Below are 23,607 nucleotides of genomic sequence, written 5' to 3' on the forward strand. Positions count from 1 at the left end.
TTTTCTCGCAGTATCCCACTCTGAGCCCCACACCCCTGCAGGCAGGGACCCTCAGCCTGTGGGCATCTTGGGAGCCCCCAACTCACCCTGGAGGTGTCACTCCCGGAGGTGGCCCAGGCCAGGGCCCAGGCCCTGGGGTCGACCGTCTCCTTGGAGGGCTCTAGGAGCAGCCCAGCTGTGGCAGCATCATGCTGATGGGGGGGGTCACTGGGGTCCCCCATCTGCTGCTGTTCCTCCGCCCCTTTAGGGTACTGTGACTAGCCCTTATTCACATAACCTAATAGGTGCTACGGCTAAAGTCCATTATCTTGCACTGATCTAAAACTATTACCTGCAGGCAACGTGCCACAGTCAGCTTTGACCAAAATAAACCTGATACGGTTCTGCCCTCAGGGGTACTGTCACTCGCGCAATAAATGCTTTTGCTGCCCCAAGGCTGTCCGGACGCGCAAGCGGCTCTCTGCGAGACGGTCGGTCCCTCCCGAGCGCGGCCGCCGGAGATCTGCCCAGCCGCCGCCGCTCCCGGCACGCCGGCCAGAGGTCCCTGACAGGCAGCTACGGCCAGCACTGCGGAGCTCTGGCGGCAGGAGAGAGACGGGGGGAAACGGCAGCCCCACAGCCGACACCGGGGGCGGCACCGCCGGGCCGCGGTCGCCCCCAAGCGCGCGAGGGGCGGCGGTGCCACACGGCGCGCGGCGGTACCACACGGCGCCACGCCCCTCCTCCAGCCGCGCGAGCCCCAACTGCCTCCCGCGGTATGAATTTGGCGCCTTACCTCCTTATTGGCCCGTCGCAGTCGCCAATAGACTCGAGGCGAGCGCCTTCGGATCGCAAAACCGACCAGTCAGCAAGAAGGTTCTTCCGGGCTACGCACCAATTGCGAGGCGCGGCGGCGCTGTCCAATGAGCTGGGCCCTCCTTTGCCAGAGGCTATAAAGGGGCTGGGTGAGGGGCCCCCGGCCCCATTTCGCGGTGCAGCTGCTGCGCAGAGGGTGCGAGGCGACACCGTAGCGAGACGCCATGTCTGGCCGTGGCAAGAGCGGCGGTAAGGCCCGGGCTAAGGCCAAGTCTCGCTCGTCCCGGGCTGGGCTGCAGTTCCCCGTCGGGCGCGTGCACCGGCTGCTGCGGCGCGGGCACTACGCGGAGCGGGTGGGGGCCGGCGCGCCCGTGTACCTGGCCGCCGTGCTGGAGTACCTGACGGCCGAGATCCTGGAGCTGGCGGGCAACGCGGCCCGCGACAACAAGAAGACGCGCATCATCCCCCGTCACCTGCAGCTGGCGGTGCGCAACGACGAGGAGCTCAACAAGCTGCTGGGCGGCGTCACCATCGCGCAGGGCGGCGTCCTGCCCAACATCCAGGCCGTGCTGCTGCCCAAGAAGACGGGCGGCGGCGGCGCGGGCCCCGCCAAGGCCGGCAAGAAGGGCGGCGGGCAGCAGTCGCAGGAGTACTAGGGCGGGCGGCCGAGCCCCACCGACGCCACACACACAAAGGCCCTTTTCAGGGCCACCCACATTGCTCACCGGGAGAGCTGCGATCCGCGGGGGAAGGGGGCGCGTCTCCGGCCCGCCGCCGTGCCGGGAGGCGGCGCCAGGCGCCGCGCCGCCCCCCCGGCCGCCGGGGGCGCCGCGGGGCTTCCCGCGCTCGGCCCGCGCGCCGCCTCCGCCTGCAGCCCCGGGGCGGGGGGAGGGGGCGCCTGAGGGAGCCGGAGCCCGAGCGCAGGGGTGGGGGGGGGTGGGGGGCGCAGCAATAACGGAGTGAGACTCTTACGCCGCCCCCGCTCCACTGCCATCAAGAACACTGTAAATACAAGCGCTGCTCCCCAGGGCCACTTGCGTCCTTTAACTTCACTGTATTTATTGGCTGTTACATTCAGTGGACGTTGCCAAGAGAATAAACAATGCTTCATTTCCAAAACAACACCCCGGTAAGATGCCATGTCAGTGTTCCTACAAGGCACTAGCGCAGGAGCTCTGGAGAGAGAACCTGCAAAGGGAACTGGACATGTTAACTCTTTACTACAGTACAAGGAAATAGCCAACAGTTACAGAAAAAGGCACCATAAGCCCAGTTTTCTTCCTCTTTAAGTTTAGATCAAAGTTGATTGGTTATAGTATATAAACGACTGTCTCAGATTCCATCTATCCAGGGATAAATTAGCCATCCAGGTACTTCAGATTAGAATTGATTAGTGGTTGGTGGCAAATTTAGATCTGATACTTCAAACTTAATTCTTTAACTGAGGCCTATGATGAACACAGTGTCCCTGGGACTCTACTATGAAGAACCCTGTATTAGCAACCTAATTCAGCTCCCTTCCATCAATCTGATGAATGAACAGGCCCAAATAACAGTCAAAGAATTATGCAAGTTCTATAACTACCCAGAGGACATTATTTTCTTTAGTACTGTCACAGCTTAGTCTTTAATTTGTATTCAGTTCCTTATTTCTAAATGCTGTATGAGAACATTTCCCAAGTTTGACTTTCTAGTGACAAAATAAAATAATTGAAATGAGCTTCACAGAGATAGCTTGCAAGTTGGAGAAATGTAGAACAGGATGAAATCCCTGAAAAGCTAAGTACTCACAAGTTAACTTTGTATTTCAAGTTTTTATGTCCACACATCAGATGAGACTGATGTGAATGTTTAAATAAATCCCTTCCCCCAAAGGATGAAGATACAGCAGCTGCAGAGGCCTGAGCAACAGCTGTAGCAATCATGCCTACCGCACCACAGGTTTAGCGGGCATCATTGAGCTGCCTTGCTACACTAAGGATATGTTTAGCCCCCTTACTCAGAAGTAAATTAGCAAGTTCAACACCAAGGTTCTCTGCAGCTTGCTGGGCCTGACAAGGAACAGTCTTGGCCGTGATGCCAACATGCTGCACATCATCATTTGGTCCATCTTCATTCTGCAAATACAAATATCTCAATGTAAGGCAGCAGGAAGGAATAGGCAGTCAATTGTTTAATCCATGCGGAGACCTGGGTAAAATGCGTGGTCTGAAGAGTCCAGAATGGTGGTGTCCTGTTACAGTTTCCAAGAACTCTTATCAGAACAGGGGGGAATGAAGTTGAGGCTTTGAAGGACCAGACCAAAAGCAATAGATATCAAAAGGCCTGGTTTTGTCATCCAGCTTCAGGTTTGGATTTTGAAGCCAAAATGCGGTTCACGTACCTGTTGTGGATAATTAACACTGGTCTGCATAGTCTCCTTCAGGCTATCGGAACCGTCCAAGCTGTAGACTGCTCCAGTCAAATACAACTTAGAAAGACACACAGAAAGGATTAGTAACATTTCAAAACAAAACAAAACACAAAAACAACCCAAGCCAAGCATCTCCTTAAAAAAAAAAAAAAAAAAAAAAAAAAAAAAAAAAAAGTCAAAATATGAGCCAAATCTGGAGGAGAATGCTTTCATAGCCCAGTGGGACCAGCAGGAATAGAGATATGATAAAGCTGTAAGGAAAGCAATCCCTGCTAGGGAAGATGCGACTTTCTTAGAAAAAGGCTGAATTTTTTTCCAGCTTTCCATCTTCTTAATGATTGTAGTGTTGTGTAAAAACATTGATTTTCAGGAGTCAGAAATGAGACTTTTCCAGACCTAAGGGCAATGCTACCTTTAAAGGAGGAAAAGCCTGATTATAAGGGCATTTTCCAACACAGAGCTTCAGTGACCAGACCCATTCTCGTAGCCCTACTTTGGGCACCAACCTGGAAAACTTGAATCAGGGCCCTATCTGCTCTACTCAGTTGTAAAGATGTCTACTGGAGTTAGCTTCAGGGAAGTCTCGGGGAATATGCATACATTGGAACAGTTTTTCAGGACTAATCCCAGAAAAATACGAAGTACTCCTTACCTGGCCATCTTTCAGCGTGGTGTTGACTGCAACAGGAACACTACATCCACCCTCCTAAACCAGAAAGAAGCTGACACTGAGGTTGCTACCTGACACATTCAAAGCAGAAGCTTCTGCAAAATTTGTGTTGCACACAACTCTAGCTATCACACTTCAGTCACTTACACACACACAATCTATTTGGCAGACTTACCATACCATATTTCCAGTTTAACTCTAGCGGAGCCATATTTACTGCTCCTGCAGGATGGAAGCAAGCAGAAAAAGCAACAATGCCACACATACCAAATGTTTCATAAAGGCTCTCTCAGCAATGCAGCATAGCACAGTTTCTCCATCATGCAGGGCAGATACCATATTCAGTATCTCTTGGTCTTTGGCACGAACTTCCACTGCTAAGGCACCCTACAAGAAGAAAATTTAAAACAAACAAACAAACAACCCTTCAGCTTTATGCATATGCATCTCTGTGTCTTCTGCATCTTCTCATGACTCAGCACAGTCATGAAACAAAATTCATAGGCTCGGACGCATTTCACTTGGGAAGTTTAGACATTTATAAAAATAAATCAGGAAACAATCCACTGGTTGCAAAGGGTTCTTTTTCCACCTAGAAACAAGTGCATTTGGACTGTGTGCCGAGTGCCATGCTTCAGCTCCACACTGCTGGGGTTAGCAAACTGGGAGTAAGGGGGGGAAGGTGGTGTCACAGTGCAGAGATACTGCAGCAGCTCTCCGCAGTTAGCCTGGTGCAGCTCAGCACTGATCCTGCCAGGGCCTCCCTGACTTTTGCAGAGACACTCCAGTGTAATTGTGTCACACGTTGCATTTATTAACCATTTTTCCATTACTGATGATGCCTCAGCCCCCAAAACAAAAGCTAGCAGAGAACTGCCTACTATTCTTCCCACAGTCTGTGCATAAACAGTTTAACAGTCACCAAAAGAGACCGACGTAGTTATTTGGCAACTAACAATGGAAATACTCGGCTGTCACACAGTTATCTACTCTGACACATTGTACTGCTGTTGGCTTTCCATACACAGTAACGCTTCAGACGCACAAGCTGTAACATACCTGTCCAACAGCATACAGACAGTCTTCCGGGCTTAGGATCTAGAAGGAAGCAGAATCAGAATTAATTCAGGTTGCACAATTTAGAATAGAGAAAGCGAGAGCTGAATTCTATGCTGACCTCCAAAATCAGCTGATTGTGTGCCTGACCATGAAAATATCACCTCCTCCTTCCTGTGCCTCAGTGTTTCCATCCCTAACATGAGGTAAGCTACTTCCCTTCATTAGGATTGTAACATTTCATTAATTAGTTATCAAAAATATCTTGGCTGCCCACCGCTGTGTTGCTGGACACAAGTATTGTGAAGTGCAGGGAGATTATCAGATTACAAACTCTTTCTGCGCCATGAAAAGATGCATGGTAAATTTGTACTTGTAAAGAAACAAAAATGCCTGAAACGCATCAAACCACAGGCTAATGTGGAAGTGGATTCAGCAGGCTGCATGCTCATCTGTGATGGCACTAGCACTAGGCCTGAAAGCGAAGCAGTTAGTGGTTCAGAAGAGAATGTTGTTTTCTGCTCTGCTGCTCTTTACCTGGCCAATGCGATTCTCCCAGCCCATTCTCTTCAGCCCAGCAGCAGCCAGGATTATGGCACTGAAGTCTTCCTTCTCATCGAGTTTCTTCAAGCGGGTGTTTAAATTCCCTCTCTGCAGAGGTGGTTAAGCAAGTATAGAAACAGCATGCAAACAGTCCTATAACCCTTCACTTGAGTGTGTTTACAGAACGCATAGAGCTTGACAGCCTCCAAACGAGAATCAGTCAGGGTACCATCCCGAAACAAGTGTTAAACATGGACAATTGTTCCACCATCTTTCGAGAGAACTTTCCTCAGTGCTATGGAATATTCATTCAAGCACTGACTCTCAAAAGATATCCATGTCATTTAAGGTGCACTGTTGGCACCTGACACCAACTCATTTTGCAAGGCATAGAACTGGGTTACTAGGACCGAGATAACACTGCTTTTTACCACTAGTTCAGTGGCTCAAGTCATGTCTAAGGTATTGGGGACCAAACGACAGTTGGCCACCACTGTAACAAACACACGGGAGGCATCTGTCAAGCAGGTTTCAGAACATTTCTTATTGTAAAATGCTTCTACCTCTTTAAAGCTAGAATAAGGCCAGGCCTTTTCTTTACGGTTTCAGAAGAAAGAGGATTGAGACCATTATACACCCCTCTCAGAATACATTAGAGGAGGTAGCCTTGGGGGAAGGGGTTTGTTCTTGTAGGTCTGGCATTGAGAATCAGCCTTGATTCTAGACTTCGCATTACAGTAAGCTCTATTTTCCTTTTTGCAGCTTTATACAGCTCCCACTTTTTGCCAGGAAAGGATACGATATCCCTGAATTCTAACTGAGGGAACCTCTTTTTGAGCTGGGCTGCTCGCCGAAGTGAACTGGTTCCAATTACGCTGTTGGAAAAATCAAATCAGTGAAATCCAGAATACTCCTGCACTTACCTCCAGCCAAAGATATGTCAGAAGTTTCAAGGAAGCATTCAGCAATTTTTTTTTTTTTTAATTTCTAACAGAAGTGAAGATCTTGAGAATCTGCCTACAATTTATATTTTCTTGGCAGAAGGAAAAACTACTTAGTGGGGTTTAGTACAAAGTCTGGCTGAAACCAGAAGGCCATTCACAAGGGACTGATTTTACAGGAGAAGCTTCTGGAAGGCAGCCTTTAGCCATCGTCAGGGACTGATGAAACTTCATTTAAAGAGCATGACCACCTCCAACCAAGTCATCTCCACCGGCAGTCCACAAAGAAAGTTGTCACAGAGAACAGACTCGGCTGTCCCAAACTAAGGCAGATGGAACCAGCCAACCTAAATGACATAAGATGACAGAGAACCTTTGGAAACAACAATGTGCATAACTGGACACCATGGAAAGCTGCCAGTCTGGCCAGTATTTCCTTTCCAGAGATGTATGCTATTCACTTTTGTTGGTACCCTAGAACCTAAACCAGATATGACCTTCCAGCTACCCAGTTACACAGAAGTGTGAATCTACGTTTGTGACACTGCTACTTTGTTTCTTTTGTTTTTAATACAGAAAAACAAAATCTTTCTAATACAGTTACCTTAATATGAGTAATTTCACTCAGCAGTCTCAGGCAAAAGAATCCAATAACCTCTATGAAGAGGCACGGAAAACCAGTCAAGTAACTCAAAACAGAGAAACTGCTCATCTCACAGAGAACCACAGGGAGGGGAGGCGAGGCCAAACAACCAACGAAGAAATCAGAATTGGCTGGGTGAGAACAACGAGAGCACGGTTCAGGCCAGTACAAACTAAACGATGCACTAGACACAGCCTAGACTGCGTGCCCTTCCCTGCAGCGAGCACTCTATAAAGGGTGAGGAATTCGCTCTGGAGGCCATGATAAGGAAGGGTCTAACCTGAGAAAACACTGAATCTCAAAGATGGCTGCAGGGATCCAACCTGACTCAATTAGTCTACAGCACACCTACAAGACAGTGTTGCTCCTTCCAGCAAGTGAGTTCAATGTAATGTATATAAAAAGCTAATTTTAGGCAACATAGAACCACTAAAGAAAAAAACAAAGGAGCATATCGACACATCACTGGGAAATATTAAGAAACCCCTTCTTTCCATTTCTACACCTTACTGTCTTCCCCTTCTCTCCGCTTACCTCTTTTCAGGAAGGAGGCTGAGTGTTTTCCCAGAATTCTTGGGATGAAAGACAACAGCGTCATGTGGGTTTTCCCTTCTGCAAAGCAAAGCAAGAGCAGAATAGCCAAGACATCATTTAACAGAACGCTGTTAAAACTTCAACAGTTCTTTTCTCAGTCCTCACAGGAACTGTCCCCAGCTCCAAAATAAGCCCCTTTACCCTTGTAAAAGTAAGGATTTCCAGCAAGCCCACTGGCCACAGAATTCTAGGATAGCTACAGCTCTACCACCGATTCGGAGAATAATCGGAGGGTGAACAAACTTGGAAGAGGCAGGCATAACCTGCTGACGTGCTTAATCCTTACCTGGAAGAGTTCACTGCAGGATGGGGGGAAACAGTATCTCCTACGGACCTTGCGCGTGCCCACAGGCTTGCGCTCCCTCCCTTTACCATTTTGCCTATTCCCAAGTCAGGTAGAACAGTAACAAGCACTGTTGCACAGTGACCTACATGGATACCAATCACCACATGGCACAGAAATCCAGAAGACATTTCATTAAAATGGCTTTTAACTGTTACTAAAACAAAGCAGATTCCAGCTACTGACCTAAATGAGAGAGGGGTCTTAAGTGTCTGCCAAGCCTTGTGCAAGCCAGCCCTTCAGCCACAACTGCCCCATTGCTTCCTCCAGGTTTTAAGGAGGAGTGAAGCAGCCCAACATGCCATCTTTGTAATGGCACAAGTGTGGCAGTGAAGAAAAAGAAGTAACTAACAGGACTGTGTAGTCAATTTTACTTGCGAGAGTCAGGCCTGACAGACCTGAGTTGTTTTGTTTGGGTTTTTTGTTTTCGTTTGTTCCTAAAGAGAACCTAATTTGCTTTTGCTTTTCTACTCACACTTTAAAATGCCGGTCCCTCAGAGAATCAAGCCTTGCATCCACACTTACTTGCAGATAGCGCCAATCGTAAAGCCAGGAGGGAGAGAAGTTGGCAGGTCCTTCAAGGAGTGAACCACCAGGTCAACTCTAAAAATTAGGAGACAGTAATCAGAGTACTGAAGAGATGGTCGGGCCCGTGAGGTACCTACCAGAGCCTGCAAGTAAGGTACGGAGAAGTGAGAATCCGCACTGGGCATTAATGTGGAAGAGAGAGAGGGATTTCAGGATGCTACAGCCAGAATTACTAGAGAACGACAGTGTAACATCAGAAAGGTCACTTCATCTTTCTCTGTCCCTCTTTCCCCCCCGTAAAGATTAGGATAATGCCTTCCTCCCACCAGTGCTGCAAGACACATTACAACAATCAGGTTGAGTCAGGGGAAGATGCAGGAGAAGTGCACATGGAGAAATTCATTGAACCAGTATGCAACCAGTATGTTGGCTGATATTACACTTCAAAGTGAAAATAACTGCTAGCCAAAGTACAAGCCGTCTGCCTCATTACAAGGACAATGAACAAAACAGTAAATGATTGTGCCTACAGAGGGTTTTTTTACTGACTTTACTGGAAAACGTTATCACGTGCCTATGTGTAAGAGAGGCAAAAGAAAGTCTTTGTTTTTAAACCCACTTTAACGATGCCACAAGCACCACAGCAACTCTTCTCAGGATATTACAAAAAAGCAATAACCTCTTTCTGCTCCACTATGAGTCTGAACTGAGCTTTTCTGTAGAAACAAGATACAGTAAAAAGCAGCACCACCTCCCCATGTCCAATTCTCCAGCGTGCTTATCAACAAGTAAAATTACTAGGCCAAGTGTTTTAAAAATAATGTAGTTGTAAGCAGGAAGTAGATTAGATGAGACATCTACTCTGATGCGCATGTAACACGCAAATCGCATAGGTGAACCAACCAGGGCAGACTTTGTGACATGACAGCTTTTCTTCAAAACATACAGCCTGAATCTAGAGCAGAGAGTAAAAAAAAAGACAGTGACTTATCCAAAAGGGTCTCTTTCTTAGTCTATGACGTAGCAGAAAAGGAGGAAACTAGATCACATGTGCAGCAAGTCCAGGATGTCCAAAGAGTACCATGAATGCCAGGCAACAAAGGGAAAGCATTGAGCTCTTACTCATTTCTTTCGAGTGCATTTTCCAGCTCTTTGGTGAAGAGGCTCTTCTCCCCAATCTAAACGTGAATGAAGGAACGCGAAGCACAATAAAAAGTTTGCAAATATACCATCATGTACAATTACTCTGCATTTAGAGGAAAAAAAAAAAAAAAGAAATTCTTTACCTTGGAAAGCGCTGTATCCAAGATCTTGTCTCCCGTTGTTGACATGGCAACTGTTCAGCAAGAGAGAGCACAGGCAAAATGTAAGGCATGGTCAGCACACGTAGGCCTGGACTAGAAATGGGTATGTAACACACGACACACAGTAGTACAGCGTTACGCACTGCTGTGTGAACACAGACTCAGGATAAACATGAGAGCAGTTCACTTCTAGGAAAGTGTTGTACTTAACGCAGGCAAAAAATGAGATTTCTTTCACTATCCTGGAAAACACCAAGAAAGAAAAGAGGGCATGTTTTGGGAAGAGCAGGCTCAGTGGAAATTGTCCAGGTCTTTCCCTGGAGCGCTGGCAGACACTCAGCAGCTTTCTTCAGTGCAAGACCGGGCTCCCAGTTCTTCCTATGCTGTTGAACGCCACAAGCCCCAGACAGGAAAGCATCCTTGGCGCATACGCTGAAGTCCAGGGTGCGGCCAGACTGATGCTAGGTTCTCAAAACGTAGCAACGTAATACCATCTACATTGTGTACTCAGATCCTCAGCTATTGGTAGTTTCTGAAGTCCATCTTTCTTCCTTGGAAGACAGCAGCAGCAGTTGCCCGGCCACACATCCCTAACTGAACTCAGACTGGACTCCCGGATAAGTGAGGGATAATTCTCCTCCTCATGACAGCGCTCTAAACTCACATCTTGTACACAAAGATAACCGGCTGGCTCCTGCTGCTATCTACCTCAGAGCAACATCCAAAAAACTTACCAATCTCATAGTGGAGGTCGGGATATAGCTCACGGAGCATCTCAACTACACTATCGGTCTGAATCCGGGCCAGCTGCAACAAAGCAGAAAGCAAAGCTCCATGCAAAAAGTGCATCGTTGGTACAGTAGCTAGAGAAGCCTTTAGCCTTCTTTGATAGTCACTCATAACCATGACATCCTCTAAAACATAAGCATTAGAAACAAGTAGCATCACACAAAATAGCTCATACGTACAAACCTTTTGAATCTGTACTATGACCAGAGCACCCCACGTACTAAGTGTGTGCCTGAGGAGGCACAGCAAAGAGATTTTATTCAGCTAAAAACGGCAACTAGAGCAAACGACTCAATGTCAGGATTCGCACACTCTACTTCCAGCTGTTTCGATTAAGTCAGCAGTTGTCCTGCAATCAGACATCCCATTTCTGTACACCACCCCAGCACCTTTATGCATGGGCAGCACTTACCTACCTAACTTTAGGCCACCCTGCTTCATCTCTGTGGAAGGCCACTACTGAAAGAATGATGCTAAAGACATGTCATTATTTTATTACTTTTAAAATTAAGGCAGATCAAAACTTAGGCTTTCAGATGTATGTGTACAAGCAGCAGAAAGGCAAACAAGACCATCCTGCTGCCACTCACTGACAAACAAACAAGTCATATCACATGCTAGGTACTATATGCTTTTTCTAGGAATATGAATTTTATCAGTGCTGCAAGTTTTGAAAGGAGCCAGTAGGATTTCACTTTGCCTGTGGAAAGTTTCTGCTGCAGGCAAATCTGAGTTACTCGTGCTGCATAAGATCAGAGCTCTATTCAGAGGTTCTACGGACAAAAGAAAGTAACAGCTCGAGTCTGCACACAGAGCAAGCAACAGGTCTTAAACCAGTAAAATACAGGAAGAACTTTTCCTTGTACAATAGCAGCAGAAGCAAGTAAAACAGAACCAGTATAGTATTAGCAGAGAAACTTTCCACAAATACAAGCAGCACTAGAGTCAAGCAACCACAGCTGCATAGAAAATGGGTGTTTCAGTCTCTGCCCTGACGAGCTATGTAGCCTAGGGCAACTGACTTCGTTCTCAGGACTGCGGTTGCCCTAACATATAAAACGAGCATAAGTAGTTGTTTCCCTTTGTAAAGGGCCGCAAGAGTCTCAGGTTGGAAACGGGGATAGCACACATGCAAGGCTACGTCCCTTGCCCTGAAGCCCACGCGTAACGCCTTCCCACCCTCTCCGAAGCAGGGAATTCTTCCTAGAACTTGCTAGCAGGATGAAAAAGTTTATCTCAGAACAAAAGCCTCAGGGACGTTTATCTCCCCTTGCTATTCCGCTCCTCCCGCCGCAGCCGGATGGCCAAAGATACCCGCGCTATCTGCGGGCACCCTCTGCGAGGGCCGAAGCAGGGTGCCTCTTCTCGGCTGCCTCCCTTTAGGGCTGCACGAGCCCTGCACGCTCGCAGGTGCACAGCGCGGCCGCCCTCGCCGCGGAAAGGCGCTCGCTGCCCCGGTCCCGGAGGGTCTGCGCCAAGGCAGCGCCCCTCGGAGCTGCCCGTTACCGCCTCCCGAAGCGCGCCCGGAGCCCCGTCAGCACCGGGGCGGGCGGGACCCCCCTCCCGCCACCCCAGCGCCGGCGCGGCAGCCCAGCCTCCCCGCCCCGGCCGCGGCCCCGAGGCCGGCGCTCGCCTCCCCGGCGGCAGGACCCCGCGCCCAGGAAGGGCCCCCCGGGCTTACCTGGCTCCGGCGGGTGCCCACGCGGACCGCTCTGCCGCCCACGCCGTTCGCGCCCGGCGGCGACGAGCGGGGCAGCGGCCGCTCCCGCTCGGGCTCCCCGCGCCCCGACCCCGCGGCTCGACTCCCGGCGGCCGGGCCCGGCGCCGCCATGGCGCCACCTCCGCGCTCCCCGCTCCGCTCCGCTCTGCTGCACGGCGCCGCCCCGCCCCCCCCGCGCACGTCACGTCCGCCCCCCGCCCCGCCCCGCCCCCGGCGGCAACGGCCGCTCGCGCCGCCCCGAGAGACGCCGCGCTGCGCGGGCAGGCCGCTTTATTGGGGGGGTTGGGGCGGGGGGGGGTACAGGAGCCTCGGGGCGCGGCCGCGTCAGGTGCTGCGCTTGGCCGGCACGAGCAGCTCCCGCTGCAGGCCCGCCTCGATCGTCGTGGCCGACCGTCCCGGGAAGTCGGTGATGAGGGTGAGCTTGTTGAAAACGCCTCGCCCGAAGTAGTCGGCGACAACGGAGAAGCCGTCGTTTGAGCACTTGAGCTGCGGGACACAGAGCGGCGTGATCAAGAAGAGCCTGCAGCCCAGCCCTTCGTCCCTCCCCGCTCATTTCCACCCCTCTGCGCTGCAGATACGCGTGCACGCTCTGCGGCACTCACGGCACACAGGCATAAGAGCGCCTTTCTTGCATTAAGCTTTTCTGCGACGGGGACATTCAACCTCTATGAACTCAGCTATTCCTTCTTTACTCTTCCGTTTGAACCACGCACAGAGAAGTTGAAAATAGACATAGTACCCAAGCACAAAAGCTACTGAAAACACACTGCCTGAGCCGCTCTAGTTTTTCCCCAAGGCATGAGCACGTTCCAGCCGCTACCCCATTCTGAACGTCGCTATTTGGTCCTCAGGGAAACACCGTGCAGAAGCACCACCCGTAACGCATGGGAGCTGCACTGTCCCCGTGCCCCTTTAAACGGCTGCTACTCCATCTTTGCAGAGCATCGAGGAATCCTCTTACCCTAAGAGCTGGAGTGACTGGCTTAGGTATAACGCCTCATTATTCTCACTCAATAGACCCTTGCCTACAAAATAACTTCCAGCCTCACCCTTCTCTACCAGCCTTAGGGGCCTGCAAAGCAAGCTCAATCCTGTTTATTTAAACTTGGCAAGCCAGGCAGCACGTTACCCACCTGATGCTGAAACTGGTCATGCAGATCTCTCTTCTGCTCCTGGGCTCGGATCATGTCCATCACTTTGCGATTTTCTGGCATGCAAGTAGGGCATTCTGAATCGCTCTCAGAGTAGCTTTCAAAGCAATGCTGGTGGAAGGAATGACCACACAGGAAGTGGACTGAAGGCAGCTCCAGCGCACTGGTACAAATGCTACACTTGGTCTTCTGAAAGATCTTGGGACTGAGACAACAAAAGGAAGGAGAAGGGTGGAAAAGACAAGGTACATTTTCTTCTTAGTAAAGTGGAATAACTTTCTACCCTATATAAGGCAAGACACCAAAGAGTCCCGCACCTTGCTTTTAGCTCTTCAATCTCCTGGCGGATCCTCGTGGTTTCTTCTCGGTACTTTTGAATTCTCTGCTCGTCCTGCTCGATTTGTCGGCTCTGCTTCTGCAGTTTGTTGACGAGATAATCCTTAATCACAGACAGTGTGGCTGTGGAGTTATGAGCCAGAGTCTGCACAACTGAAGACAACCAACATGTTAGTTTAAATGCCGGCAAAGAGCTGCGGCTACATTAGTCTTACCTGGATGGACCACTTTCTTTTAAGAGGTCGCTTACAGGCAAAGAGGTTCGGTATTTCTACTGAATCACAAACCTCATTTAAAGACTGTTTAAATTTGACCATTCGAGGGCCACAGCAACTAACGTGCTTCCAGAAACAGGTGACTGGGAGCATGTTTGGATAGCTCAGATCAAAGGGACAAAGCACAATTAGATGAGATTCTATTCCTACTTCCCAATCAATCCTCTGCGGGAGTTTGGGCAAGTCCTTCACCTCCCCACACTGACGGGAGGGAACACAGAGATGCGTAGGCATCTGTGTTTGAAACTGCAGATCTTTGCCCCCAGTTAGGGAGCTGTCACTAGCACCACTGTTCCCTATAGTGCAGCTTAGTACTTTGAGTGGTGGACTCGAACTTCATTGATACCTTTCAGACTTCTAGTATACACAGAGTGCTATAAACCAATCTTTTTGGTGCCACGTCTCAGTATTACCAAGCAGTGGAGGCATAAGATTCTTGCTCTCAATGTGTTTCAGCACTGCAGCAATATACTCCTTACAGTCCTCCTCCTTCCGTGCAAAGTAGCCAAGAGCCTGTTCCCAGAGGCAAGCCTCTTGGTCTCCATACAACTCACACACCTCAATCACCTTCTTGTATTGCTCATTCTGCATGTGGTAGTGCATAATCTGTTGGAAACTAAAGGAGAAGGAAGCAGATCAGCTATACAATCACCTCACTTGCTGAATTGTTACAGGGACCTAAGGTTTTCACCCTGCCATGCAATCCCCAGACATTGCCACAGAAGCCGAGACTGGTCTGTCATTCATGCTCTACATAAATGCCTTGCTATAACAATGGGAGATTCAGCCGAACCATGATCTGCAGTCCCTGTCTTGAGATACTCAAGAGATTTTCACTCTTCTAGGGCAGGAAGGCTTATTTACGGCTCAGTTATCCCCACGGTAGCGGAAGAAAAAAGATGAGGAGAGCAACACTCACAGTTTGCCCTGTTCGTAGAGGTAGAGGACACCATCCTTGAAATTGTGCATCTGACATAAGACCAAGGCCTTGTCAAAGACTGTTTTGAACCTTCCACTCTTCAGGAGGGTGATAGCTTCATTGTGCAGCTTCTCCTTTATCTACAGAGAACCAGGGCAGGGTGGAACAAACACGCAGATAGACCATTTTGCAGACCCGATGACAAGTTGCAGCTCTTCTAAAGCAAAGGAAAGTTCTCCTGTTTACCCTCTAGCCCTAATTAAGCAAACAGGACACAATTTCTTTGGCCCAAATAACCAATATTCTCAGAGGCCGAGGCAAGCGCACACAGCTTGTTTTGTGGGATGAGGTACCTGCTCACGGAGATTGTGTTCTCTGGAATCCATGCTTAAATGAGACTCACAGAAAACAATCTCAGCCTTATTAGGAGTCCTCTCCCAGATAACAGACTGCTTTCCCATTTATTTGTCCAGGACAGCACATGTATTGCTTCATGTTAACACCCCCCACGTGGATAGGTTACAGGTCAGCAGGAATGCAAATATATTCACCAGACACAAAAGTTCCCTCTCAAAATACAAAGCTGGAGGAGTTCAAACCTGTTCATCTTGTTCGTGTGCCCAGTTCTGAAGCTGAAGTTCCAGCAATGTGTCATAGACACCTTGTGGGGAGTCAGATTGTACTTCAGTCATGTGCTCCAGAAAAGCCTTTAATTCTCGAGAGTTGTTCGCAAAGACTGGAATGAACTCCTCAGAATTAGCCTGTAATAGAGCCCAGGAAGAGTTAAGCACCCAGACCAGCCACAGCCAGACAGGTGCTTCTTTCCCAACACGTAACATGCTCATTTCCAGTGTCTCTGGCACGAGAGGAATACTCAGTACAGAATTCCAATTAATGCAGAAATCAGTGCTGAGCAATAGCATCAGGGAGTATTTTGTCTCTGGTGGTAACACCAGGGCAGGTCTCCTCACTACATTTAAGACATCAGGCCTGCACCAGAAAGCACGTGGGAGCATCCACTTGCTGCAAACTTGCTACTCTACAGCAACAATTCTCAGTCAGTGCAAACCATACCTTTTTTCCTTCCAGCATCCCAGGGCCTTCTTTGTCTCCTGATGGCCGGTAATCAGTGCACAGTATCTTCAGCAATTCCGTGGTCTCATTAGGGACATGGTGCATCAGGATTTTACCATACCGCTTCATGTTGCTCTCTGCCTGATCAAAAGGCAGCTTTCCAATGTACCCCAAGGCCTCCTGGTAGTTCTGTGGGGGCAGCCAGCAGGAATCATATGACACTGGCACCTGTTATCCATTGCAAGGTTACACCGCTACTTGGGCTACAGAGAGCACTGAAGACACACTGCAACTATACCATGAAGGTATACTTCATTTTTTAATTTGCTCTGAATTACCACCTAGCTCACAACTCCTGCTGATTTTCCTCCTCAGGGAGGAAGGTTGGCCCTAGCCCAGGGGAAGAAGAGAGTGATTTAGCTCAGTCTGTCGCTAAAGATCCTCCCTTCTCTTAAGTGGCTCTGTAAAAAGCCATCGCCGAGATAAAACAGTTAACCCTTCTGATTTCCACCCTCAGTCTACTGTACAAACCAGAAGCAGAGAACCAATGCACAAGCAGCAGCAGGTGTTTTTATCGCCGCCTGAATAGTCCTAGGGGAGTCCATATCCACAGAGTCCACAGAATGGTCCATAGAGAAGTCACACCCCTGACAAAACCAGTAGGAATGTGAGCAATGGCATCTCCTCACCTTGATGTCCTCTAGCTGGATTTTGAGGTACCATTCATGGTGTGCATGCTTTTCTGCCAGGTACACAGCATGCGAGTAGTAACCTGCTTGACGAAGCACCTTGATTGCTGTCTCCACATCAAAGCGGACCTCACTCTCACTAGTCTACAAAAACAGAAGCAGAAAGGCAGCCCCCCTCATTATTCCCATAATCCACAAGTAGCAATCATTTACGTAGACCGAGGAAAACCAAAACATTGACAACTCAGCACCTCTCATGCAAGGGAAAGGTCACACACGCAGAATAGAAACAGTCTAACCACCTCTCAAGTAGATTGCTAGCCACACTGGCCAAAGCCAGCACACTCCAAACTTAAATGGCAAGTCAGCCAAACCCAGAATGAAGCTGAGAGCTTGGAAACAAAGGAGCAAAGACAAAGGTACTGAGGTACAAGTCTCATTCTGTCTGCTCCCCCCCTGCCTTTTTTTAAATAAAAATAGCTCCTCCCCCTCCCAGGAGCCAATTTATTCTGCCACCATTACCGCTTTTCAATTCTCACGATAACCTAACCACTTTGCATTATTTCTAGTTTACCTTCCACAATTACCTTGATAAACTCCTCCAGTTTGGAGCTGTCTTTGAGTTTGGTATAACAATTCAGCAGAAGTGTGGTATGGTCTGCATTGGCCAGGGACTGCAGGTGGAGAGTCTGTAGATAAGCAGTGAGGTTGTGTATACGCTGAGCATCCAGGAACTTCCGAATAACGTAAGACGGCTCCAACTTCCCTATAGTTCTGGGAGGGGAAGAGTCATTTCACGAGAGTCCAGATACCCAGTGAGTCACAAATGGAGAAATTAATAATGGAGCAGGCAGAACACAACTTCAGCAGACACTAACCCATTAGGGACCACCCAGCTACATATCAGAAGAAGCAACTAGTTATGGTATAACCAGAACACCCATCTGTATGCACAGTGAAAAAAACAATCCCCTCTACAACAAAGGCTGCAAATTGGAAGGATGGTGGCAGCATATAAGGAGTTAACATTCCTTTAAGGAAAGAGTGAGAAGGTAAGACTACACTGACCACAGCTAACCGGGAAGCCCAAAAAAAGGGGAACAGCAGCCATGTTTTCCTTAATTTCAGCCTCATACTCAGTCTTACTTTCAAAACTCTTGCTGACATCTGAGCAGTTTAGCCACAGTTACCCTGACACTTACTTTATCGCGGACAAGTCCACAATAAAATACATGCCAACTCTCACCACAGGTCAAGATTCCAGAGAGCAAAGTTTCAGCTATACAAGTATACTGCACTTCATAGTGTTTTAAAGGGACTAAACATGAAGTTGTCAGTAAGCCCCACTACAGTGTTAGAAGTTTTATAAAACCTGAGAAGTTTTACAACAGACTTCAGTTAATCTGTTTGAGCATCTTCCAAGACTGCCATACCTGATCAAATCACATCATCCATCTTATCTACTGCCTTGGCTCTGACAACAGCCAGTAGTTAGTATTTCCAAGAAAGATACAAGAAAAGCAACAGAAGAAAATTTCATCCTTAGCCTTACAGCTATCACAGGAGGCAAGTGTACTACATAGTTTTCTTGTCAGCTCTTCAAAAGCTTTGCCTACATTTAAATAGCATTTTTTCCAGATAGTACCCAATTATGCCATGAATTGCAAATAAAGTTAGTGCTGGGTTATCAGAATTCTATTTTTGCATTGCATGAAAAGTTTTTTTCTTATCAGTCAACTAATATACCATCTTGAAATTACACTGAATTGCTTCCCCTTCTGTTTTAAGATAAGAAGAACAGAAGGTTCTGAACCACCCTCTATTATACCTTACTTACATCACATTAGCATTTGCTCTTTTCCTCAGTAGGACACAAAAACTTATCTTTTATATTTGCCTCAGTGGATAGCCTTACAAACCCTTAATCTGGTTTGTCATGTTCCTGTGAGCCTCTGCAGTTTCACAGTGCGCTTTTGGACACGGGATAGCCAGAATGGCACAAGATTCCAAACGAGACAATCCTTTGTTTATATTGACATTATTAGGCCCCATTCCATTCTTATATGCAGCTTCATAATCCATGTTATGACACAATCAAAGAGAAGAAGCTTACACTAAGGTGTAGGCAGTGATTACCAAGCAACTCTTCTGAGACTTTTAATCTGACTGAACTGCTTCTCTCTACTGGTAGAATCCTTCGCCTCGAGTCAATGTCTTTTCTTCTGGTATTCTGATATTTGAGACAAATATCAAGGCCTCCGTAGCGCCTATCTGTGCTACATTATCTCGGCTCCATACAACCCCTGCTCACCGGATATACTGCTGAATGGCTCCATCATGGTTCCCCTTGTTGTACAGATGATCTCCATATTGCCGGAAAATCTCTGACAAGCCGTCGCTATCCAAGTGGTGACTCTTGGCCAGGTTAATAGCCATTTCAAATAAGTTCTTTCTGAATAACATCTGTTAAATATGGGATAACAGCAGCATGAGGGAAACATCACCTCCCAAAACAAGGTTAAAACATGCCCGGAAAACAAGTTCTTTCTTTTCAGTGCTGCACATGTAAGTACATGCAGGCTTTTAAATATCAAACGCTTACAACACTGGTTATGCGGAGAAGCCATCCAGTCATTTGTTATGTTACTCACTTACCTGAATGCTGGCTCTTCAACTTTTCAATCTGTCAAGGCAGTACAATCTTGCAGACATAAGGCAGAGACTAATAACAAAACAGATTTACATGCCTCAAGTTTGGTCTGTGTATCCTTCTCCTGCAGGACATGAATCTTCCCATCTCTGGTCAGTACATACAGAGACCCCCACTCTGCTAAGACATCTACTACATCATCGAAGATTGAGCTGTATGCAATGAATTTGTTGCACAAGTCGTAGATATTCAAGATTTGTTTGTCTGAATTCTGTGCCTCGCTCCCAGCAAACTCTGACCTGGAAAGCAGAAGAAAGTTTTAGAAATCCAAGAGAACGTAACTTGATTGCTTTTGATACCCATGCAAACTAGCGATGCCAGGGAGAAAGTCGAGTGGGTTCCATTCAGACAATTAAACTAAGTGGGTCAATACTTATGCAGGAATTCCATCCATGCGTTAGACACATTCATATGACCGAAAAAAAATTCCATTGGTTCAGCATACATGATTGTGCTACTCCCTCAATACAGATTAAGGCTGTATGGGGTTTGGATGAATTTTGACAGCCTCTGACAAAGTTGCAATCAGCCCCCACAGTGAAGCCTCCCAGGGAAGAAGGGAAAGCAGGAAGCCACAAAAGTGAAAAGAACTCATCTGTTCCAAGGAGCCCTACTTCGGAGAAGTCTTTTGGTCCTTGGAGACAATGATGAGGTACCCCCGATACCAGTGAACAATTAGCTTTTGTCCCTCGAAGGCAAAGCATGGGCCACGTTCGTCTGGTTGGTAAAGGTACACACATTCGTTTCCCGCCACAATGAACTGGAGATCCTGGGAGGGGTCGCTGAGAGAAGAACAGCGCAATCCACAACCATGAGTGTCCAACTCCAGATGAGGATAATCTTTCACTGAGAGTGTATAAGACTACAGAGGAGATACAAGATTTTGGGAATCACTTTGAACTAGACTCTGAAGCCAATGCAACTTGCAAGCCAGATTCTCATTTTTAATAAGTAACTTCCCACCTGGATGTTCTCTGTGGTCACCACAAACAGATGCGTTGTTTTGCCAGACTGTCGGAAAGCAAGGCCAGTAATTGGATAACTGCCCTCATGGAGGATCTGGGTCTTACTATGCCGGTCTCGAGTGATGTCTCCTTTTGTAAGTACAACACTGCCATCTGCGAAACCTGGTGAAGGAGACAGACAAAACTGTTTACTCATATGGCACACTTGAAACATTATCCAGTGTAAGTTATGGCAGCTCTGGTGAGTGACAACACCTTGCTAGCCAACAAGATATTAAGGAATGGGATCGCTGCAGGTTCTCACTTCATGGAAGCACATACCAGACTATCCTCGATTAGTCTTATTACAGTCCATAGCTGTCTCCTGGCTGCACACATGATGCCACTTTTCAGTGACATTCAACTTGTCTTCCCCACACAAACTTCACTTGCAGGTTGATTTCTTTTGGTTTTTTTTTTGTTGTTTTGTTTTGTTTTTAAAAGAACAGCTATCAGTTTAGTTAATTTGCTCATTTAAAATACACAACACACTCAAAAAACCCTAAAGGGAGAATTCCTAAAACTCTAAAATCTAAATTCTTAAAGCCCTAGAGGGAGATCCCTAAAACTGAGTAAAACATTAGGTTTCTACAACTTGCTTAGGGCCCTGATCCTGCAAACTGTTTCAAGGGGAAAGGCCACAATACACATATGGAAACTCTGATTTCAGTGCAGGGATCAACCCACAGAAATAGCTTGTAGCCTCACAAACCTTACTTGTCTTACTTTGTCAGTGTTTAAGCAAATACTATAAAAGAGTGTTTAAATCCAAGCAAAGAAACTAGCCTTTTTTCTTCGTTTTAAAAAGATTTTTACACAGTGACTGAGAAACAAACATCTCTGCAACCTTAGGTATCATGCGATCCATGATCTTTTCTGTGCCACAATGAAAGCCAAATTTCATAATAAGTTCATTAAATTTGAAATCTACTGATTTATAGGAAAAAAATTACATCAACTAAAAATACATGCCTCTCTTCTAAATATCAAAGTTAATACAGTAATATATATAGATGCACACTAAGCATACACATTTATCCTCTCAAGCTCTCCAGCAGTGAGACACACTACCTCTGCAAGTAAAAGCTGGATGAGAACAAAAGAAAAAAGTCAGAATGATCAGTCCTGACTTTTTGTGTTACCCATCTATTCTCCCTACATCTTAGCACCAAAAGATTTTTCTTTAACTACTCCAGTTAAATTTTACTTACCAATCGCCATGAAATTAAGATTCTCATGGACGGTTAGGCAGGATACGACTGTGGGCTTGTTACCCGGTATCGCTGGAAAAATCCGTGTGCAGAGAGGATTACCACCATCTCGTTTCTCCAGGTTCCACACTTTAACCTACAAACAACAGAGGAGGCACAGGTGAAAGCTCAGGTGTTAGGAAGTGAAGAATGGACATCAGAGTTCACAGAGCCAAGGACCAGCAAGCTACTTAAGGAAAGAAGCCCCTGGCAAAGTAACCACAATAGTCTTTATAAAGATTCATCATACAAATGAGCTTTCCTCTCTCAGCTGTTTGACTTACCAAAGGATTAATACCCTCTTCATCCTCACCAACAGAAACCAGGATACTGTGCTGCTTCAGCTGGTAGAGGTGCGTTACCCTTAGCTTGTAAGCTTGGAAACTAGTAAGCTGAAGGGAGCGGGGCAAAAACCAGATCTGACCTTCCATATGTAGATCACAGCTAAGGCACACCAAGACAGGAACACACCAGGCACGTCGTTACCCGAACCCTCAGGCTCCCCGCCGCGGACCCCTACCAAGCTTGCAGTAGGTGTGCTTCCTCAGGCAGCGAAAGCGCCAAACTTTGGGCGTGCAGGGGCCGCAGAAGCGCAGAGAGCCGCTGCGGTCCCAAGGCTGCCGCGCCCCGAGCCCGCCCGCCCGCCCGCCCGGGCCGCGCCAGCCCCCGCGGGGCAGCCCAGCCCGACCCGCCGCGCCTCCGGCCCCGACCCCCGCGCAGGCCGCGGCGCCCGGCGAGGCGCCTCTCGCCGCCGCAAAGGATATCCCCGAACACGAGGCTGCCCCGGCCCGAGTCGCAGACCGCGATGCCCGCGGGCAGCACGAAGGGCTTCCCGCCAGCTCCGTCGGGCCCCGGCGGCTCCTTCACCGCCTCCCTATCGAAGAAGACGAACCGCCGCCACTGCAGGTAGGCCGCCATTTTGGGGCCGAGCCGGGCCGTGGGAGGGGTCATGTGGGCGGCGCCCCGCCCCTCGCCTCTCACGTGACCGGCGGTCAGGGCGCGCGCCGCGGATGGGACTGCGCATGTGCGAGGGCATGTTCCTGCCTGAGGCGCGTCGGGAAGGCCTCGCACTGCTCCCTTCCGCACGGGCTTGGGCTCAGCGCACAAACTGCTTCAGAGCCTTCACAGCGCTGCTGGTTTTAGGTTCACGTACTGCTTTGGACAACCCTTTTGCGCCTACCCACTGGACTTAAAGAGATCACAGACCAAAAGCTGCAGCCTTGCTTTTGGAATCTGCTCTGCTGTTTCACACCACACTCCATCTCTCTGCACCCTCTTTTTTCACAGGGATATCTGATTGTTTTTAACTTCACTCCTTGTTTAAATGCTGATGCATTTAAATTTTTAAAAAATCCTTCTTTAAATCACCTGCTGTGGTTGGAGGAAAAAAAAAAAAGGAACTGACAATGGTTTGGGAATCTGCTATTAAAGTATGCGCTGAAGCTTGGCAACAATTTTTCAGCCATTTCTAGCTGGGTTTCCTCTTATACATAAGTGACTAAAAAGCAGTGCCCCTTTCACAAGTATTTACACTGAGACTGCACATTTATGCTTCTCAAACGTCAGAGAAATGACAGAAGCCCCCCTTGGTCCAGATGCCCTTTCCACACTGAAGTACTCTGTAACTACCCAGAGCCCCATGCCAATTCCCTTTAAGTACTCTCCAATTAAGCAGCTCCATTCAGCAACCTGAATCAGCTCTTCCACGTGCCTTCTGCAAGGTCCGTGACCAGGAATACAGCACATCAGCCTGAAGAGGTGCCATGAGTTTTACCAGGATTTAAATCTATTTCACATCTGTAAGTCAGAACCCAGATGCTTTATAAGGTTGGCACTGACTTCAGTCTGCTTCAGAGTGAT

At 48.0% G+C, this 23,607-nt stretch overlaps 3 protein-coding genes across 5 annotated transcripts; 1 reads left to right on the top strand and 2 right to left on the bottom strand.

The window, feature by feature from the left end:
- Positions 1-1,019: 1,019 nt before the first annotated feature.
- On the top strand, positions 1,020-1,917 carry LOC135330452 (histone H2A-like). The gene has a single exon (XM_064524107.1). The coding sequence runs from the start codon at positions 1,020-1,022 to the stop codon at positions 1,449-1,451; it is 432 nt and encodes a 143-aa protein (XP_064380177.1). The 3' UTR covers positions 1,452-1,917.
- On the bottom strand, positions 1,834-12,525 carry LOC135330451 (porphobilinogen deaminase-like). 2 transcript variants are annotated; one of them, XM_064524105.1, is made up of 13 exons: positions 12,301-12,525; positions 10,565-10,637; positions 9,813-9,862; positions 9,649-9,704; positions 8,524-8,601; positions 7,596-7,673; positions 6,277-6,352; positions 5,472-5,585; positions 4,938-4,976; positions 4,146-4,265; positions 3,861-3,914; positions 3,179-3,265; positions 1,834-2,912 (listed from the first exon to the last, which is right to left on the bottom strand). In XM_064524105.1, exons 1-13 carry the CDS (start codon positions 12,448-12,450, stop codon positions 2,739-2,741), a joined length of 1,149 nt encoding a protein of 382 aa, XP_064380175.1. In that variant the 5' UTR covers positions 12,451-12,525; the 3' UTR covers positions 1,834-2,738. The 2 variants fall into 2 exon arrangements, with proteins under 2 accessions (XP_064380175.1, XP_064380176.1); XM_064524106.1 differs by lacking the exon at positions 12,301-12,525 and adding an exon at positions 11,032-12,074.
- Positions 12,526-12,592: 67 nt separating this feature from the next.
- Positions 12,593-22,706, bottom strand: LOC135330449 (vacuolar protein sorting-associated protein 11 homolog). Of its 2 annotated transcripts, XM_064524095.1 has the most exons (16): positions 22,508-22,705; positions 22,032-22,176; positions 21,709-21,844; positions 20,457-20,620; positions 20,108-20,355; positions 19,531-19,732; positions 19,095-19,246; positions 17,371-17,557; positions 16,784-16,927; positions 16,095-16,283; positions 15,620-15,781; positions 15,021-15,160; positions 14,515-14,717; positions 13,808-13,979; positions 13,473-13,695; positions 12,593-12,825 (listed from the first exon to the last, which is right to left on the bottom strand). In XM_064524095.1, the coding sequence occupies exons 1-16, from the start codon at positions 22,696-22,698 to the stop codon at positions 12,664-12,666; spliced, it is 2,820 nt and encodes a 939-aa protein (XP_064380165.1). In that variant the 5' UTR covers positions 22,699-22,705; the 3' UTR covers positions 12,593-12,663. The 2 variants fall into 2 exon arrangements, with proteins under 2 accessions (XP_064380165.1, XP_064380166.1); XM_064524096.1 differs by lacking the exons at positions 12,593-12,825; positions 13,473-13,695 and having other exon boundaries at positions 13,820-13,979; positions 14,448-14,717; positions 22,508-22,706.
- Between the last annotated feature and the right edge of the window lie 901 nt (positions 22,707-23,607).

Source organism: Dromaius novaehollandiae, chromosome 21 (genome assembly GCF_036370855.1).
Source record: "Dromaius novaehollandiae isolate bDroNov1 chromosome 21, bDroNov1.hap1, whole genome shotgun sequence".
Classification (NCBI taxonomy): Eukaryota; Metazoa; Chordata; class Aves; order Casuariiformes; family Dromaiidae; genus Dromaius; species Dromaius novaehollandiae.